This window comes from Phyllostomus hastatus, unplaced genomic scaffold, assembly GCF_019186645.2.
Source record: "Phyllostomus hastatus isolate PE091 unplaced genomic scaffold, TTU_PhHast_1.1 phas_contig_312, whole genome shotgun sequence".
NCBI lineage: Eukaryota > Metazoa > Chordata > Mammalia > Chiroptera > Phyllostomidae > Phyllostomus > Phyllostomus hastatus.
The window spans coordinates 989,890-1,009,815 of NW_025333849.1; the positions used below are offsets into that span (position 1 = coordinate 989,890).

A 19,926-nucleotide genomic window follows, 5' to 3' on the forward strand; every position below is an offset into this window, starting at 1 on the left:
CCTCTTGCCCCTCCCCTGCAAAAGAATCTTCCTGATTACATTGGGCCCACCCAGATAATCCAGGTGATTTAGGGGATTAGGGTGTGGACATCTTTGGGGGAGCAATATTCACTTCACCACAGTATGGAAGTGCAAAAAGAATTATGGTGGCTTGTTAAAGTGACACAGAAGCCACTTGGAAAGGGTTCCAATTGGCCAAAAAATGAGGTAGTTTGAATATCAATATAAATAGTGATATTCAATGAGTTGTAATGTTACTAAAATAGGATCCCATGAGAACACACAGATTAAATAAATAGAGGGGAGGGGAGAAGCTCTTTCTTACGGTAGAAAGCCAAAAAATTTTTAAAAAGCAGGAATAATGGAAGTAGAAAAATCATGATCTGGCCACCATCATAGTGGTACTGATTCAGGTGGGAATCATCAGATAATGCTAAGGCCAATGGGTATAGATTTGATGAGGGACAGGATATTAGCATAGTGGTAGAGATCTCTCCATGAATATTTATCAATTACAAAGGGGAAAAATGGTGACCTTGCAGTGGAAAAAGCTGGCAGACACAACTGGCTGGGTGGTCAAGGTTAACATCACCAACAATGGGGCAGGGCACCCATTGTTCTTGCAACTCTTCTGTAAATACAAACTAAACAAATTATATACATACAAAAGGTGAATTTCTAAATGCCAAATTGTAGATCACATGCAATGTTCCAAACCTGGAGAAGTAAAGTTGCTGTGTAGATGATGTTCTCATTTTTAAAAAGTATAAAATATCTGTATGCATTACCCCAACAAAACATGTCAAAGTGGAAGTCTCTCTTGAACAATACAGATTATCCCTTTTCAGTAAAGCTAACAGTGAGATGGTAAGGTGTATCTTTCTAGATATTTTTCAATGCTATTAATATATACAAATAGAAATATTGAATAGTTTTATGCATAAACACAATTGATCACATGTTTTGCAACTTGCTTCTTTTGCCCCACTTAAAAATGTCTTAGAGATCTTGCCATATTAGCACATTTGCTCTGACTATAATTTTTTTTGTTGCTGTTGCAGAGTATTCTATAATATGGGTATACAAGAATTTATGCTCTTATTCTGTTACTATCGGGCACTTAGGCTATTTATTTTTCATTTTTAAAGCAAATACTAATGACAGTGAATATAAATCTTTATCATCCTTCGCTGTTTATATGTGAGAGTGTTACTGTCAGGTAGATAGGGAGAAGGTGCTATATGTTTTAAAATACTGTTAAATTAGCCTCTTAAATAAATGTGTAAAGTTGTATTCTCAAAAACAAGATAGGAATACCTCTTCACAATACAACCAACAACAATGAACAGCACCAATCTCCCAATTTCTCTAAAAAAATAAACCAAAACCTCACAAAACAAAACAAAAAGCCTTTGGCAGAAAGTACAGAACACAATCTTATCTTATTTTGTATTTCTATATTTCAACTGTGGTTAAGCATCTTTTCATACAGGTGATAACTATTTGTATATTTTTTCTTTAGTGAAATACATAATCATAACTTTTCTATTGTTTTGTAGAAGTTCTTTATATATGGTAAATGCTAATCCTTTGCTACATATATATGCAAATATTTCCTCCTAGTCTCATTTTTAAGTTGGCTTATAGTTACTTTATCATACAGAAGTTTTATATAAAAATGTAGTCAAATTTACAATACATTAGAGGCTGCATTAGTTTCTTAAGGCTGCTCCAACAAAGTACCACAGCCTACGTGCCCTGAAACAACAGGAATTTATTCTCTCACTGTTTTGGAAGCTACAAATCTGCAATTAAGGTGTTGGTAGGGCCATGATCTCTCTGAAAGTTCTAAGGAAAGATCCTTTTCTTACTCTCCCAGATTCTGGTGATGGCTGGCAGTCCTTGGTGTTCTTTGGCTTGCAGCTGCACCACTCCAATCTTTGCCTCCCCTGTCACACAGCATTCTCCTGTGTTCACCTGTGTCCAAGTTTCCCTCTTCTTACAAGGACATCAGTCAATGGATTAGATCCCACCCTATTCCAGTGTGATCTTATCATAACTTGATTATATCTGCAAAGACCTTACTTCTAAAAAAGATCCCATTCCAGGTACCAGAGGTTGGAACTTATATCTTTTTTGGGAGGTTGGGAGGGAAGGGCACAATTCGACTTCTAATCAAGGCTGTGTTAGAGATTTTTACCTTTATGTTTATGAGAGATATTGGCCTATAACTTTCTGTTCTTGAAATGTCTTTGTCAAGTTTGGTATCAGGATTCATCTATCTTTCTAAAGTAAGTTGTAAGTATTCCAAAAAGAACACTCTTCTGTTTCCAAAAAGAATATTAGATGTTTGATAGAATCCACTGCTAAAGTCACCTAGCCTAGAATCTTTGTGGAAAGTTTTGAATTAATAATTTACTTTCTTTGACAATACATGGATATTATTTCTCCTTATTTGAAGTGATTGCTCCTAAGTATGAAATATCATTAATAAGGAGTTAGATGTCGCCCTGGCCAGGTGGCTCAATTGGTTGGAGCATCATTCCACACACCAAAGGGTTGTGGGGTAGATTCCTGGTCAGGATACATACCTAGGTTGCAGGTTCAATCTCCAGTCGGGGTGTGGATGAGAGGTACCTGATCAATGTTTCCCTCCCACATCAATGTTTCTCCCTCCTTCTCTCACTGTAAAATCAATAAACATCCTCAGGTGAGGAATAAAAAAAAGAACTTAAGATATCCATCTAAATCTACTACTATTGTACATATTTTTTTCTCTTAGAAAGCTTATCTCTGAAAATTTTAAGGTTTTTTACTTTATCTTTGCTTTCTTCAATTATAGAAAGATAGTGTTAAGTGTGGATCTATTTTCATTCATCCCATTTAGCACTTGCTGGGTCCATATAATTCGTGGACTTGTTTTCTTTTTACATGTTTCTTTTATTTGGGGCTTTCCCCTTTCATTTCCTTCTGTTCTCTTCTTCAACTATAAGACTAATAATGGTGGCTAACTACTGTGGTGTACAACTGAAAGTAAAATGAAATAATATTGAATGTAAATTAATTAAATATTTTTAATACAAATTTTTAAAATAAAATAAAAATTTAAAAAATGTAAAAGGCTAATACTAGAACTTCTAGATATAGCTTTCATTTCCTCTAACTTTTCTTCCATGCATTGTATCACGGTCTTTTTGCTCTGTAATGTAGAATTGCTTGGGTCTTTCTTTTAGATGAAAACTTTGTTTTTGCTAAGCCTATCTTTGAAGATTTTCATTTACGGGGTTTCTAATGGATTATTTTTCCAAGTACTATGTTCTTGTTCCTAGGGTCCTACAACCTCAATTTAGCATTTGAATATATTAGTTATATTTCTTTCATAATCTGTTCTATTAATTCTCTTTTCTCTGAGGTGAATTCTCATTTTGAGTGCCTGTATTAGTTCCTATGGCTTCTGTAATATTATCATAGACTTTGTGGGTTAAAAAAGCAGAAATATATTCTTACAGCCTGAAGGTCAGAAGTCTGAAATCAGTATCACTGCGCTGACATCCAGGTTTAGCAGGGCTGTACCTTGTCCACATGCACTAAGGGAGAAATCATTCCTTAACTCTGTAGCCTCCTGTGGCTGCCAGCATTCCTCAGTTTAAAACTATATCACTTCAATCTCTGCCTCTGTGGCCTCACTGTCTTCTCTTCTCCTGTGTCAGATTTCCCTTTGCTTCTTTCTTATAAGGCCACTTGTGATTTAGGCCCACCTGGATAATCCAGGCTAATCTCCCCTATCTCAAAATCATTAATTTAATCTTATCTGCAAAGACACCTTTCAAAAAATATTTTATTGATTATGCTATTACACATTATCCTATTCTTTCTCCCCTTTATTCCCTTCTGCCTTGCACCCCACTCTCACCATCATTCCCCCACTTTAGTTCATGTCCCCACATATACATTCTTTGGCTTCTCTACTTCCCATACTATTCTAAACCTCCTGTCTATTTTGTACCTGCCATTTATGCTTCTTATTCCCTGTACCTTTTCCCCCATGCTCCCTGCTCTCCCTCCCAGCTGATAGACCTCCATGTGATCTCCATGTCTGTGATTCTGTTCCTGTTCTAGTTGTTGCTTAGTTTGTTTTTGTTTTTTTTTAGGTTCAGTTGTTGATACTTGTGTTTGTTGTTATTTGACTGTTCATATTTCTTTTTTGTTAGATAATTCCCTTTAACATTTTACATCATAAGGGCTTGGTAATGATGAACTCCTTGAACTTGACCTTATCTGGGAAGCACTTTATCTGCCCTTCCATTCTAAATTATAGCTTTGCTGGATAGAGTCATCTTAGATGTAGGCCCTTGCCTTTCATGACTTAAAATACTTCTATCCAGAGCCCATTCTTGCCTGTAAGGTTTCTTTTGAGAAATCAGCTGATAATCTTATGGGAACTCCTTGGTAAATAACTGTCTCCTTTCCTCTTGCTGCTTTTAAGATTCTCTCCTTATCTTTCATCTTGGGTAACATAATTATGATGTTATGCCTTGGTGTGTTCCTCCTTGGGCCCAACTTCTTTGGGACTCTCTGACTCTCTGAGCTTCCTGGACTTCCTGGAAGTCTATTTCCTTTGCCAGACTGAGGAAGTTCTCCTTCATTATGTTTTCAAGTAAGTTTTCAATTTGTTGCTCTTCCTCTTCTCCTTCTGGTACCCCTATAATTTGGATGTTGGAACATTTAAAGTTGTCCCAGAGGTTCCTAAGCCTCTTCTCATTTATTTGAATTTTTGTTTCTTCATTCTGTTCCAGCTGAGTGTTTATTTCTTCCTTCTGCTCCAAACCATTGATTTGAGTCCTGGTTTCCTTCCCTTCACTGTTGGTTCCCTGTTCATTTTCCTTTATTTTACTTTCCATAAACTTCACTTCTTCCTTTATTTTGTGACCATACTCAACCATTTCTGTGAGCATCCTGATTACAGTGTTTTGAACTTTGCATCTGATAGGTTGACTATCTCCTTGTCACTTAGTTCTTTTTCTGGAATTTTGATCTGCTCTTTCATTTGGGCCATATTTCTTTTGTCTTGGTGCACCTTTGCGTAGTAAGTGGTGGAGCTTTAGGTTTTCACCAGGGTGGGACAACCCATGTCACTACATTGTGACACTGATGTGAGGGAGGGGCCCAAGAGGGAACAATGCCTCTGGCTCAGCTCTCAGCTGGCTTGCAGTCACTTCCTCCCCTACCTACAACCACATTGGGCCCTTCTGGTGCTGATTCCCCAGTGGGTGGGTTTGTGCATGTTCTAGGACCTTGTGGGTCTCTCCAATGAACTCTCCTGTGAGACTGGGAGTTTTTTCTGCCATCTCAACCCCCAAAGGTTTTTTCAGTCAGAAGTTTTGAGGCTTTATTTCCCTATGCTAGAACCCTGGGTTGTGTGGTCTGTCTCAATCCTATAATTCTGCATGCAAATGTGGGTCCGACTGTTCTGCCAGCTGCAGCTGCAAAGATACCTTTTTCCTATATAAAGTGACACGAAAAGGTTCTAGGGATTAGAACCTGGTTATCTTTGAGTGCCATTTTCAGTGTTTATTTTTCTAAATCATTAAATAATTATTTTTTGTTGGGTAAATATTTTACATATTTATCTCAGCCCACTGAAGTGATAATTCAAAGTGGGGGATCTGCACGTAATTCATCTTCTAGGCAATAAGAGGAACTTCCATTTTGATTCTAGCAAAACTTTGAAGCTCCACCCTGGTTCTTTGTTTCCAATATTTCTAATTTTCGTTCCTCTTGAGAGCAGACACCTCTGATGGCTGTCTTTTGGTACAGTGGGATAATATTGTTAAGTGTTAAACCACCTTATTAGGTCGCAATGATACCCTAAAGAATGAGTACCACAGTTACCCCCAAGTTTCCTTATTTTTTTAGTATCTGGTAACTCTAACCTCAAACTATTCAGAAGTAACACCTACCTTTTTCAGTAACTTTTTCCTGACTAAGTTTAGTTTAGTTTCTTCCTCTAATTCAATCCCAATTGTTTTCTGTCTTTCAGGGTTCCTTATAATTTCTGGATCACATAGAAAATTCTTGGTTCCCCACATCTTTATAGTTCTTTTCCCTAAATGTCATTTTTAGATGCTTATTTTCCCCAAAAGATCTGAGAAACACTTGGGAGGCTAGAGTGTGCACAACACACATATCCTTGGTTCAAACTAAAACCAATCTTTAAATCACATTTAATGTCTTTTCCTCACATGACTGCCATCTTATTTTTATTTGTGCCTACCAAGTTGTATGGCTAAATGTTCCCTAAGTACTCACATTTAAGAAATATTTTAATAAGTAACTAGATTCTACAAAGTTCTGAAAACTTCAATTACCATCATCTTCTGAAGCCTTTTTATTATATATTATATAATATATATTATATAACAGGCTGTTATTTTACTATAGAGTGAGATGAGTAATTAAAAAGTATATACAGGGTAGAACAAAAATAGGTTGCAGTTGTGAGTACACAAAACAGAGTTTATTCTTGTATTATTATTTATTAATTACTATATTATTTTCCATACAATAACTGTAAACCTACTTTCTCCCACCCTGTATATATATAGTAATGGGACTGAGAAAAATTACATGATTGAGGAAAAACTCTTACTAGTGATAGGCTAAGATACTATTCTAAAGAACTGCTCCTAAGTTGAAAAATAATATGCTATTTTTTTGCAAGATTGGTTAAATATGTCTAAAGAAGTAGTTTTTAAGTAGTTTGTTATACCAAGGAACAAAAAGATGAAAGGCTTCTTACAGAACTAAATGCTTCAAGAAAAAACAAAAACTGCTGTGTACAATTCTATTTTTAGAATTAAGAAAACAGCATTAATTTAAGATTGGATCATTCTTAGGTTAACTACCACCACATGTGGCAGATGTTTGCTCTTAAAGAGATGCCAACTCAATATATAGGGAGTAATTCAAATTTAACATTTATAATTAAACTTGAACCTCATTCCAGATCTTCTCAAGTCAGCAGTTCTAAACTAAATAAACTTTATTTAGAAGCAGAAATGGTGTAGTAATTGATACCCTAAGGATACTAAAGAGTTAATGGAATTTTATATGAATACTAACAGTACCAGCACAGTAGGACACTTGCACTTGATTCCTGTAATTCTGTTTACTGGGATGGCTTTGAAATGGTGGCTTTAGCTATCTCTAAGGCATTTCTCCTCACTCTTCTTTATTTCATGGCACATATAGAAAATGGTAACATCTACCTGGAGTAAACAGAGGTTGTTACTCAAGGCTGGATGCCGGCTTAGATAATCTTCCTGCTCGGAGTTGTGGGATCAATGTTTCTGTAAACCCGGATCCCACTGGTGATACAACATTATGTTTGGCCCACAGATTGGGAAATTGTGACCTTGCTATTCTAATTGTGGTCTACAGACTAGTAGTGTTTGGCACTCCTTGAAGCTTGTTAAAAATGCAGAATCTTGGGCTCCACCCAAATCCACTAAATCAGAATCTGTATTTTTTTTAATCTTTACCCAAGGATATATGTTCATTGATTTTAGAGAAAGAGGAAGACAGAGAGAGGGAGAGGGAGAAACATGATGTGAGAGAGAACCATGGATTGTTTGCTTCCTGTACATGCCCCCACTGCAGATTAAACTTGCAGCCTAAGTATATGTCCTGAGTGGGAATCAAACCCATAACCTTTTGGTGTATGGGACGATGCTCCAACCAACTGAGCCACCCAGCCAGGACCGAATCTGTATTTTAAATATCCCTAATTGATTCATGTGCACATTAAAGTTGAAGAAGTACTGCTCTAAGAAACTTTCAGCTCTAAAATTCAGTGAACCTAAAATGTTTTATAGAAGTATATTCTAGAGTATATTTAATAATCTTATTAAATGCCATATTACACTTAGAATATAATTAAAATATAGTTTTACAAAAATTGTTCTTAATTCTTGAAAACAGGCATTTACTTTTTAATTAGAAGGGAAATATATTTACCTGCTTGTACACCTGTCGTAAGTACATGATCTCCTCCACAGTTCCCAAAGATATCAGCCTAAACACTTTGACATCCCTGCACTGCCCAATCCTGTATGCTCTGCAAAAAGGTTAAAAACAAAAGCAAACAAAAATCAAGTGAAACAACTTTGGGTTGAGGCAATATCTTTTTGACATAAAACTGGAACATTAGTAAAGTTTTAATTTAAAAAAATTATGTTTAGACATGCTATACTATTTAATAATGCAAAATAGAAATTCATATAGAAAGTACACTCATGAAGGAGAAAAGTATTACAGAAAATGTGCATATCTTGTCCATTTTTGTTACAAACATCACCTTCCATTGTCCAAAAACTTTTTTTAAATTCAGACTTTCCTTTTTGGTAGTTTTAAGCTTAAGCCATGAATGTTCCCAAATAATTTCATTTATATAAAACTCTCAAAAATGCAAACTAATCCATAGTGATAGAAAGCAGATCAGTGGTTGCTTGGGAATAGGGACAGGGGAGGAGCTGGAGAGATGGATTACAAAGTAGCACAAGGAAAATTTGGGAGGTGATGGATATATTCACTATTTTTACTGTGGTGATGGCTTCACATTTGTAAACATATATCAACACTTATTAACTGTGCATTTCAAACATGTGCAGTTTATTATGTATTAATTATACATCAGTGAAGTTGTTTTTTTAAAAAACTAGGAAAAGCAGTTAATCAACCAGTAAGCCCATTGAAGTGCAGGTATATAGTTCTTGTCCACAGAGATTTCTATGGGCTCTGTCTGACTGAATCACTTAGTTGACTAGTACCCCAGGTGTTTTGATAGGAACCACAGTACTAATTAAAACTCTAACCTGACTTACAACACTGGTTAACTATGGTTCTAGTCGCTGAGCTTCTCCCAGGTGGAGGCTTTATTGGATGCTCAGAATGAGGTCACCTACTTCTAAATACCTGTTACAGTCACCAGGGGGACCTAGGGCAAGGCCATACTGCCTCATGCTGGAAAATGTTACAATTTGGGGGACATTTAATTTTGACCTTGTAAAGTTACTCTATGTTATTATAGTTGGTGCTCCTTCTGCCTCCTTCACCCATTCCTCCTCACAGAGAAAGGCTTTGAAGAGGGTATCAAGGAGTTCCAACAACTTTATACCTCCACAGGAGAATGGGGGCTCTGGTGACACAGCACGGAGAGTGGTAAGTTATTGCACTGTCACTTCATCCTGCAGCCTCCATACAGAGGTGCTTATAATCCCTTTCTCTCCCACAGTGGATTTGGGGTCTAAAAAAATTAAAAATGGGTTAAGGAAAGTCTTTTGAATGTAACCATCCAATTACTTGGTGAATGGGATAGATTCTGTTAGAATACATATTTTTTAATCTTTACAGACAAAAGCCTTGTACACCTGTTTCTTTGGACTTATGTTTCACCAATTTATTGGTAAATAAAGCAGGAGGGATATGTAACATGATGAGTCTTTGACCATGTGGAGACAAGTGTTGAGAGACTGTTACATGGTATGGAGATCAAGAACTTCATTTCTTGTTTCTTCCTAACAGAGTCAATGAAAGGGCAGGGAAGAGAAGAGGAATGCTGCTTCTTTAGTTTATTGTCAACTTCCATTGTGTACCGCAGCACTGCACTTTAAGGGAATACTGCAATAAATAAGATACTGCATCATGTGGGTCTTGGTGGTCTACATGAAGAAGAACAAAATTACAATGAATATCATAAGACAAAGAAAAATGGAGAATTTTCTGTGGTTTTCATTTGGCCATTTTACTGGACAGCTGTCAGTGGTGAGAGGCAGATTAAAGATGCAGGCTCTGTATTAAGAATGTGTGGATTCAGATCCTGACCCTGCCAATTCTGGCTTGGAACTTGAGCAAATTACTTAATGTTTTTGCTTTTATTTTACTAAATTAACAATTTATACTACTTCCTCTTACCTGTAAGGATATTATGAATAATAAATGAGATAATCAAATGAGAACAGAACAATTCCTGACTCACAGTAAATATACAATAAATTTTGCTGTTATTTATTTATCCTTATTTTTACTGCCATTTTAAAAAACTGAGGCTAACTTGCTTTGTTTTGCACCCAGCACAGTATTAAGAGTATTATAACTGGGGTGATATTAATAACACAATATATTATAAGCTGAATTACACCTATTAAGCAAATAGTAATGGATAATTTAAATTTCTATGAAAACAAAATAAATCCACATCTGATTTGCTTTGACATATATCTAACATGACATAATAAATACAAAGTGATCAATAAATATTTTTGATATTTATTTGTATAGCATTGAAAAATAAATGAAATATCTCTATTTAAAAAAACACACAAAACCTGGGAATAAGTAGTCCTTCACAAAGTAGTACATGTTTGATTCTACTTTCACTTTCTTCTGAGATTATTTAAATATTTTTTCACATCATCTTTAGTTAATCTTAATCATTTACATCTAGAAAATGTTAGACATTATAAATAAATATTCTTGGTGCTTATTTGGTCTTCCTGCTTCTTAAGCTTTCCTGTATATTTGTCTTTCTCCCTCTGATTAGATTTTTCAAAAGTTTGTCTATATTACTCTTTTTAGTGAATAATGTAAAAATTTGATTTGTTTTGATTTTATTGTTTTGCTATGTTTTGCCTTTATTTTACTGTTGATAATTTATACAACTTCCTCTATTTTCCTTAGGTTTTTTATTTTTGTACTTTTCTAAATGATATCCTTCTTTCACTTACATTCTGTCTTTCTTTTTTAAGAAATAAATTTAAAACTCTAAATTAGCAACAGAACTTAAATATTGATTCATAGTATTTTCATTGTTATTTATTTCTAAGTAATCTGTTTTTCTCTCTTATTTCCTCATTTTTTATTGTTATAAAATAGCCATAACAAAATTTAATTATTTTAACTGTTTTTGAAGGTACAAAGCTTTTATTTTTATTATTTTAAAATGGTTTTTACTTTCAATTACAGATGACATACATCACTACATTAGTTTCAGGTGTACACCCCAGTGATTAGACATTACAGAACTTAGTAAGTGATCATGCTGACAAATCACGCACCCATATGACACCATACATAGTTATTTGACTATTATTGACTATATCCCCTATGCTGTCTGTACTTCACATCCCCATGACTATTCTTTAACAACCAATTTGCACTTTTTAATCTCTTCACCTTTTTCGCCTATTCTCCCAACCCTCTTCCCATCTGGCAATCACCAAAGTGTTCTCTGTATCTATGATTCTGCTTCTGCTCTACTTCTTGGTTTGTTTTTAGATTCAATAATTTATAGATACACATTTATTGCCATTTTATTGCTCATATTTTAAAAAATCTTTTTCTTCTTCTTAAAGAAAACTTGTAACCATTTCATATAATACTGGTTTGGTTGTGATGAACTCCTTTAGCTCTTCTTTGTCCAGGAAGCTCTTTATCTTTGCTGAGTAGAGTAATCTTGCTTGTGCTTCTCATCACTTTGAATATTTCTTGTCAATCTCTTTTGGCCTGCAAAGTTTCTGTTGAGAAATCAGTTGACAGTCTTATGGGAGATCCCTTGTAGGTCAGTAGGTTTTCTCTTGCTACTTTTAAGATTCTCTCTGCCTTTAACCTTGGGCATTTTAATTATGCTATGTCTTAGTGTTCTTTGGGTTCATCTTGTTTGGGATTCTCTATGCTTCCTGGACTTGTATGTCTATCTCTTTCATCAAATTAGGGAAGTTTTCTGTCATTACTTTTCAAATAGGTTTCCAACTTCTTGCCCTCTCTCTTCTTCTTTTGGCACCCCCATGATGTGAATGTTGGTATGCTTGAAATGTCCCAGAAGATCTTTGCATTATTTTCATTTTTCTAATTCTTGTTTTCTTCTTGCTATTCCAATAGATTGTTCTTTGCTTCCTTAAATTCCAAATCACTGATTTGATTCTTGACTTTATCCACTCTACTGTCGATTACCTGTAAGTTATTCTTTATTTTGATTAGTGTATGCTTCATTTCTAACTGGTTCTTTTTTATGCTGTTGAGGTGCTCACTAAGTTCACTGAGCATCTTTACAAGCAGTGTTTTGAACTCTGTATTTGGTAGATTGCCTGTCTCCATTTTGTTTAGTTCTTTTTCTGGAGTTTTGTTCTGTTCTTTCATTTAGGTCATGTTTCTTTGTCTCCTCATTTTGGCAGCCTCCCTGTATTTGCTCCTGTGTATGAGGTAGAGCTGCTACATATCCCATGTTTGGTAAAGTGGCCTAACATAGTAGGTGTCCTGTAGGGTCCAGTGGCATAGCCTCCCCTATCACCCAAGCTGTGTACTTGAGATGTGCCTACCACATGGGCTTTGTACACCCTCCTCTTGTAGCTGAGCCTTGATTGCTGTTGGCATGTCAACAGGAAGGACTGACTCAGGTCGATCAGCTCAAGGATGAGGTGTGACCACTGACCATTAGCCTCTGACCACTGTCAAGGATCAGTTGTGCAGTGGCTCACTCCACAAAGCAGGATTTAGTTCAGCAGGGCTCTCTTGCCCACTGAGTCTACCCCTTGAATGAGTCTTTTGTAGAGATGGTTAGGTGGTAGTGTTCAGATTGGCCTGAAGCTGCCCATGGTGTGCACTGGCTTTGGAGCCTCCCAGGAGGTATAAGCCAAGGTCAGCTACTGCCTGTGTTTTGCATGGGGCCACTGGCATAAGCTACAAAGCAATCTGCAGATGGTACCTACTTGTGCTGGGCTTGGAGGTACCTAAGCAAAGCCAAGCTGTGTATCAAGGCCAGCTGCTGCTAGTGGTAGACCTGGCGCCACCTAGCAAGAGGTGTGGGGCCCGCTGAGGCTAGATGTAGCTTTTTTGAGAGAATTTAGGAAAATCTGAAGCATGAGCCAGGATAAGCAATTTGTATGGAAAAATCACTGGAAAACAGCTTGGATGGGCCTGAAAGTTGTGTGGGGTAGGGCCTCAGGGAAATCACCAGGGTAAGGCAAAGATTGTGAGCCAGGTTGATGGAGACTCAGATATGGTGCCCGCCTGCCAGTCTTTTGGGGGGAGGGCTCAGGAAAGGCACAATTGCCTCTGCTAGCACTTCTGTCTGGGAGAAAGCTGCCCTTCTAGCTCTTGCCCTGATACTAAACAATTCAGTTCCTCCTGTCATATCCCTGGTGCCTTTCAAGATTCAAGATACTGCCTACATGCTGGAACTCAGAGGCAGTGAGTCTGAATAAGACCGTGCATGGGCCCTTTAAGAAGAACTGCCTGGGACTCTACAAGTTTCCATTTTCCTCAGCTTCAATCCCCACTAGTTTTCACAGCCAGAAGTTATGGGGACTTCCCTTCCTGGCACTGGAATTCTGGCTTGGGAACCTGGTGAGGAGCTGTGACACCTTGCTTCACATGGGGACCTGAATTTTTATACCTCTAGATTTTTATCTCTCTGCATGTGGAACCAGCCCATTCCACATATCCCTGTTACCCCCCACCCATACACACTCCTGTCTTGATGTGGTTTCCTCTTTAATTCTGTAGTTTTAGGACTTCATTCAGCTTGATATCTGGTAGTTCTGAATGATGGATATTCTGTAATTTGGTTGTAATTTCAATGTGATTGTGGGAAGAGGTGAGTATCAAGTTTACCTATGTGCTATCTTGACTAGAAATTCCTATTTTTAAATGTATAGTTCAGGGATATTAAGTACCATGACATTACTGTATAACCATCATGACTATTTATTTACAGAACTTTTTTATCTCCCTCAACTGAAAAATAGTACCCATTAGACAATAAATTCCTATTCCCACCACTAACCCTTAGTAACATTTATTTTACTGTCTCTATGAATTTGACAAGCCTAGGTACCTCATATTAGTGCAATCCTATTTTTTTTTATTTGTGGTGAAAACAGGAATTGTTTCCTTATTGCTGTTCTCAGAGGCAAATCTTTTAATCTTTTACCAGTGAGCTGTGGGTTTTCCATAAATGGTCTTTATTATGGTGAGGTAGTTTCCTTTTATTTATGGTTTGTTGAGTGCTTTTACCATGAAAGGGTGTTGAATTTTGTCAAAATCTTCTCTGCACCAATTGAGATAATCATGCTAATGTGATGTATTTCACTTATTGATTTTATAGAATGTTGAACCATCCTAGCATTTGAGGAATAAATCTAACTTGGTTATAATGTATCATTGTTTTAACATGTTATTTAATTCAGTTTGCTGGTATTTTATGAAGGTTTTTTATATAAATACTCATAAAAATAGTGGTTGATAGTTTATTATTATTATGATGGTTGTTTTGTTATTCTTTTTTTTTTTGTAGTATCTTTGCCTGGTTTTGGTAACAGAGTAATGCTGACTCTACCAATTAAGTTAGGAGGTGTTCCCTCCTCTTTAATATTTTGGAAGAGTTTGAAAACAACTGGTTTTAATTCTTCTTGAATGTTTGGTGACATTCACCAGTGAAGCCATGTGGTCCTAGTCCTTTGTTTATTGTTTCTTTTTTAAAACTGATTGCTTGACTGATTTTAAAGAAAGAGGAAGGGAGAGGGAGAGAAAGAGGGAGAGATAGGCAGAAGGGGAGAGGGGGAGAGAGATGATTAATTTGTTGTTCCACCTATATATGCATTCACTAGTTGATTCTTGCATGACCTGGGATAGAAACCGCAGCCTTGGTGTATGAGGGTGATGCTCTAACCAATTGAGCTGCCCAGGGCTATTGGGAGGCTTTTGATTACTGATTCAGTATCAGTAGTCAGTGTAGGTCTATTAAGATTTTTCTATTCATAATTCACTCTTGGTAGGTTGTATGTTTCTAGGAATTTCTCCATTTCATCTAAACTATCCAATTTATTGGCATACAATTGTTCATCATAGTTGTCTCTTAAAACCTTTTACTTCTATCTCTGCAGAAACATCATTGGCATTTTGCTAGGGATTGCATTGAATTTGTAGATAGTTTTGAAAAGTATTGACACCTTAATAATAGTAAGTCTTCCAATTCATGAATAGAAGATATTTTTCTGTTTATTTGTGTCTTCTTTAATTTCTTTCAGCAATATTTTTTAGTTTTCAGTGTACAAGTCTTTGCTTCCTTTGTTAAATTTATTCCTAAGTGGTTCTTCTTTTTATTGGATGCCATTGTTAAGTGAAATTGTTTGCTTAATTTTATTTTCAGATTGTTCATTGATAGTGTATGAAAATATGACTGATTTTTTAAATGTTGACTATACCCTATAACTTTCTGAAATCATTTATTAGCTCTAACTTTTTTTTTTAATGTGGAACTTTCAGGGTTTCCTACATATAAGATCATGTCATCTGTAAACAGAGATCATTGTTTTTCTTCCTTTCCACCTTGGACATCTTTTATTTCTTTTTCTCACCTAACGGCACTAGCTATGTTCACAGAAGTGGTGAAAGCAGGCACTTTTGCTTGTTCCTGATCTTAGAGTAAAGCACTCATTCTTTCACCATTAATTATTAAGTCATCTATGGATTTTTCATAAAAGGGCTTTATTATGTTGAGATAGTTCCTCCTATCCCTAGTTTGTTTAGTGTTTTTATCATGAAAATATGTTGAATTTTGTCAGATGCCTTTTCTGCATCAATTAAATGATCTTGTATCTTTTTCCTTCATTCTGTTAATGTAGTGTATTACACTGATTGATTTTTGCATGTCAACCAGGAATAAATCCCACTTGGTTGTGGAATATTGTTATTTTAATATGCTGTTAAATTTGCTTTGCTAGTATTTTGTTGAGGATTTTTGCAGCAATATCTGTAAGAAATATTGGTTAGACCTGGCTGGCGTAGCTCAGTGGATTGAGTGCGGGCTGCAAACCAAAGTGTAGCAGGTTCGATTCCCAGCCAGGGTACATGCCTGGGTTGCAGGCCATAACCCCCAGCAACCGCACACTGATGTTTCTCTCTCTCTCTCTCTCTCTCTCTCCCTTCCCTCTCTAAAAATAAATAAATAAAATCTTAAAAAAATATTTAAAAAGAGAGAAATTTGGTTAGTAATTTTCTTTGCTTATAGGTCTTTGTCTGGCTTTAGTATCAATACAATGTTGGTCTCATAGAATAAATTAAGAAGTATTCTTTCTTCTTCCAATTTCTGGACAAGTTTGAAAAAGACTGGTATTAATTCTTCTTTAAATGTTTGTAGCATTCACCAGTAAAGCCATCTTTGTCCTGGGCTTTTGTTTGTTGGCAGTTTTCATTAGTGATTTGATCTTTTTACTAGTTGTAGATGTATTCATATTTTATATTTCTTTATGGTTCAGTCTTTGTAGTTTGCATGTTTCTAGGAATTTGTCCATTTTGCTAGGCTGTACAATTTCTCGGTATATAATTATTTATAGTATTGTCTTATAATTTTTTCATATTTCTGTAAAGTCAGTAGTAATGTCTCTCTTTTCATTTCTGATTTTAGTTATTTAAGTGTTCTTTTTTCTCTAGCTAAAGGTTTGTCGATCTTTTTGAAAAAAAAATTTTGGTTTTGCTGATTTTATTTTGTTTTTTAGTCTCCATTTTATAATCTCTGCTCTAATATTTATTATTTCCTTTCTGTTGCTGCTTTTGAGTTTAGTTTGTTTTCCCTTTTCCAGTTCCTTAAAGTGTTAGGTTAGATTGTTAATTTGAGGCTTTTTTAAAATGTAAACATTTATAACAGCTATAAATTTCCCTCTTAGCACTGCTTTTGCTATATCCCATAACTTTTGATACGTTGTATTTTAATTTTTCAAGATCTTTTCTAATTTTCTTTGCAATTTCTTTTTGAGACACTGGTTGCTTAAGAGTGTGTTGTTTAAGTTCAATATACCTGTGAATTTTCTTGTGTTTCTTCCACCATTGATGTCATTTTCATTTTATTGTTACTGGGAAATATTTTATAATTGCAATCATTTTAAATTTATTAAGACTTGTTTGGTGATCCATAGGATCTATTGTGGAAAATGTTCCATTGGTACTTGAGAAAAATGTATATTATGCAATTGCTTTGAGGCCAATTCTATATATGTCTATGAGGTCCAATTTGTTTAAGTGTTGTTAAAGTCCTCTCCTTATTGATCTTCTGACAGGAAATGCTATCCATTATTGAAAATGGAGTATTGAAGTCTCCTACTATTATGGTGGAGCTAGTTATTTCTACTTTTAATACTGTCAATGTTTGCTTTATATATTTGGAGCAATTTTGTTTGATTGTTACAGCTTCTTGGTGAACTGAATCTTTTCTCATTATATAATATCCTTATTGGCCTCTTGCAACAGGTTCCAACTTAAAGTCTATTTTGTCTGATATTAGTGTAACCACCTCTCCTGTCTTTTGGTTACTCTTTGGATGAAATCTCTTTTTTATCCTTTCACTTTCAACCTATGCATGTCCTTAGACCTGTAAGAGTCTCACAGACAGCATATAGTTGGATAACATTTTTAATCCATTTTACCAATCTATGTTTCTTGATTGGACAATTTAATCCATTTGCATTTAAAGAAATTAATGGTATGGAAGGAATTACTTTTGCCATTTTATTTATTCTCTGTATAACTCATAGCTATTTTGTCCTTCGTTTCATCCATTAATACCTTCCTTTGTGTTTACCTGATTTTTAAGTAACATATTAATTTTTTCTCATTTTCTTTTGTGTACGTTATATACATATTTGTGGCTACCCTGCAGATTACACATAAGTTATCCAAAAGTTATAACAATTTATTTCAAATTGATACCAACTTAACTTCAGTTGCATTAAAAAACCTTTTTTTATAAAGCTCTAGCCCCACTTGTGTGTTACTGATGTCACATATAATTGCTTTATGTATCATATGTACATTAACACAAATTTCTTTGTGATAAACTGGGTTTTTTGTCTTTGTTTTTATAAATAATTTTCTCTCCCTCATTCTCACTCTGGCATCTTTTAATCCTTCTCTTTATCTATGGAATTTAGGAATATCACCAAGATGCATGTATGTATGTTTTCTTTCCTGTTTAAGTCATTATTTATGTTCTAAAATATTCACTTCTTCCTCTGTGCTCTTCAATCAACTGTTGATTGTGGTTTTACTCTGCTAGTTTCTTGACCACACAGATTCTGTTTTCATTCTGTACTGCAGGAGTTTCTTGATACTTCTGAGCTATTAGTAGTGACCTTTCCTATTTTCCTGAAGTATCGTGGACTTATTTTTTCTCCTTAAATCAACTCTGACATAACAATGGGATTTTGATATGAACAAAAAAGAAATACCTATTATTTATTTAGGTAAATAAATAAAGAGTCCTCTCCTCTTGGACTCAGAAATAAACAATCCTCTTGGATTCAGAACTCCATGGTTACCTTAAATAGCTTTTTTAAACAATGTTTTCCCTACCTTCTAATCACAGTCATGTGATAAACAAAAACCTAACCAATTCAGAAAAATGTTTAGATTAAAAGTATTTGCAGGTCACTTTACATTTTGTCAGTATTATACCTGTCGATGGCTTGAAGATCATTGGCTGGATTCCAAGTAGGATCAAATAGTACAACAACATTGGCACCAATAAAATTGAGGCCTAGTCCACCAGCCCTAGAGAAAACAGAAAGAGCATATTAAAACAGTAAAAACAAAAATTTTTATCCTATATCTAAATTGTGCCATATTTCTATAACCAAATCAACATATTGCATTCACATAGTAAAAGCAAGGTGATTAAAACACAAATATGTCACAAATGAAATAGCTATGAAATATTCTTTTTCCATCACTCCACACTGTCCCTAAAAAATTTGACCATTAGAGTCTATATAAGCAGACTATGCTGATTATACTCAAATACTATTCCTATAAAATTTTCATAATGTAATTTTTAAAAACTGTTAGTACCATATTTTGTCATGTACAATGTGCACTTTTTGCCCAAATTTTTGAGGAAAAAATAAGAATGTACATTATACACAGGTATAATGATTACATACCATGGGTGTAATGGGCATAATAATCCTGTGTATAACCGTGCACCAAAATGTGGGTGCACCTTACCCATGGGAATGCATCATACATGGCAAAATATGGTATATAGCAGCTAAATAAAGTAATATATGCATTTTTAAAAAATCAAGCCAGGAGTAGATACACTTCTCTTTATTCTGCCACTAAGTGCTGCTAAATAAAAATCCTGGGTACTATATACAAAATAAACACAAGAGACTAAAAGGTAGAGAGAACACAGACTGGCTAGGAATTACAAGATGTGAACAATGACATGGCAGTGAGTTTCCTGGACTTTTTTTCTTGCCTAATATATCCCAGACTGGGTTTTGCAGAAGCTAGTGAACTGGAAATGCCAACAGTCACAGACAAAAAAGCCCCAAGTAAATCCTTCCTTTAGCCAAAGAAAGGAAAACTGTAGCCTTTTAAGTCAGAAAAATGTTAGATAATAACCAGCCTATTCCTGCAAAGACCACAGAAAAAGATCTGTGGCCTTACCCTCAATCTAGTCAGTAAAGACTAGGTGAAAAGACTAAACCTCCAATCTTGCTTGAATGTAATGAGACACTTTTAACCCCTGCTTGTGTGGTGTCAGAAAAGACTGATTGAGGAGCTAAGACTTTCATTTCTTCCCAGTGATAACCAGGTCCCCATCTGTAGTGTCAGTGGAGGCCATCCAGAAATTGTAATGAAGTACTTCACTATCAAGATTCAACAGAGGCCAAGTAGAATACATGGATTTCCATCCCTTTGTGTCTGGTAGGGTGTCTGATTAAAACAGATTTAAATAAGATATAAAGTCTTATAACATAATACTAAAAAATGTACAGCAAACAATAAAAAATTACTAACTGGCAATTTCACTTCTGGGGCTATACCCAAGAATCTTGAAACATCAATTTAAAAGAACCTATGCACCCCAAT

The 19,926-nt window shown here is 35.3% G+C and overlaps 1 protein-coding gene across 4 annotated transcripts in view; it reads right to left on the reverse strand.

The window, feature by feature from the left end:
- ERCC6L2 (ERCC excision repair 6 like 2) overlaps positions 1 to 19,926 on the reverse strand; it is a 149,668-nt gene that overhangs the window by 50,764 nt on the left and 78,978 nt on the right. For all 4 annotated transcript variants that reach the window (XM_045839780.1, XM_045839778.1, XM_045839779.1 and 1 more), the window contains 2 exons: positions 18,505 to 18,600; positions 8,017 to 8,116 (listed from right to left, as the gene is read on the reverse strand). In XM_045839780.1, the coding sequence (XP_045695736.1) occupies positions 8,017 to 8,116; positions 18,505 to 18,600 (196 nt within the window). The remainder of the gene's footprint in view (positions 1 to 8,016; positions 8,117 to 18,504; positions 18,601 to 19,926) is intronic.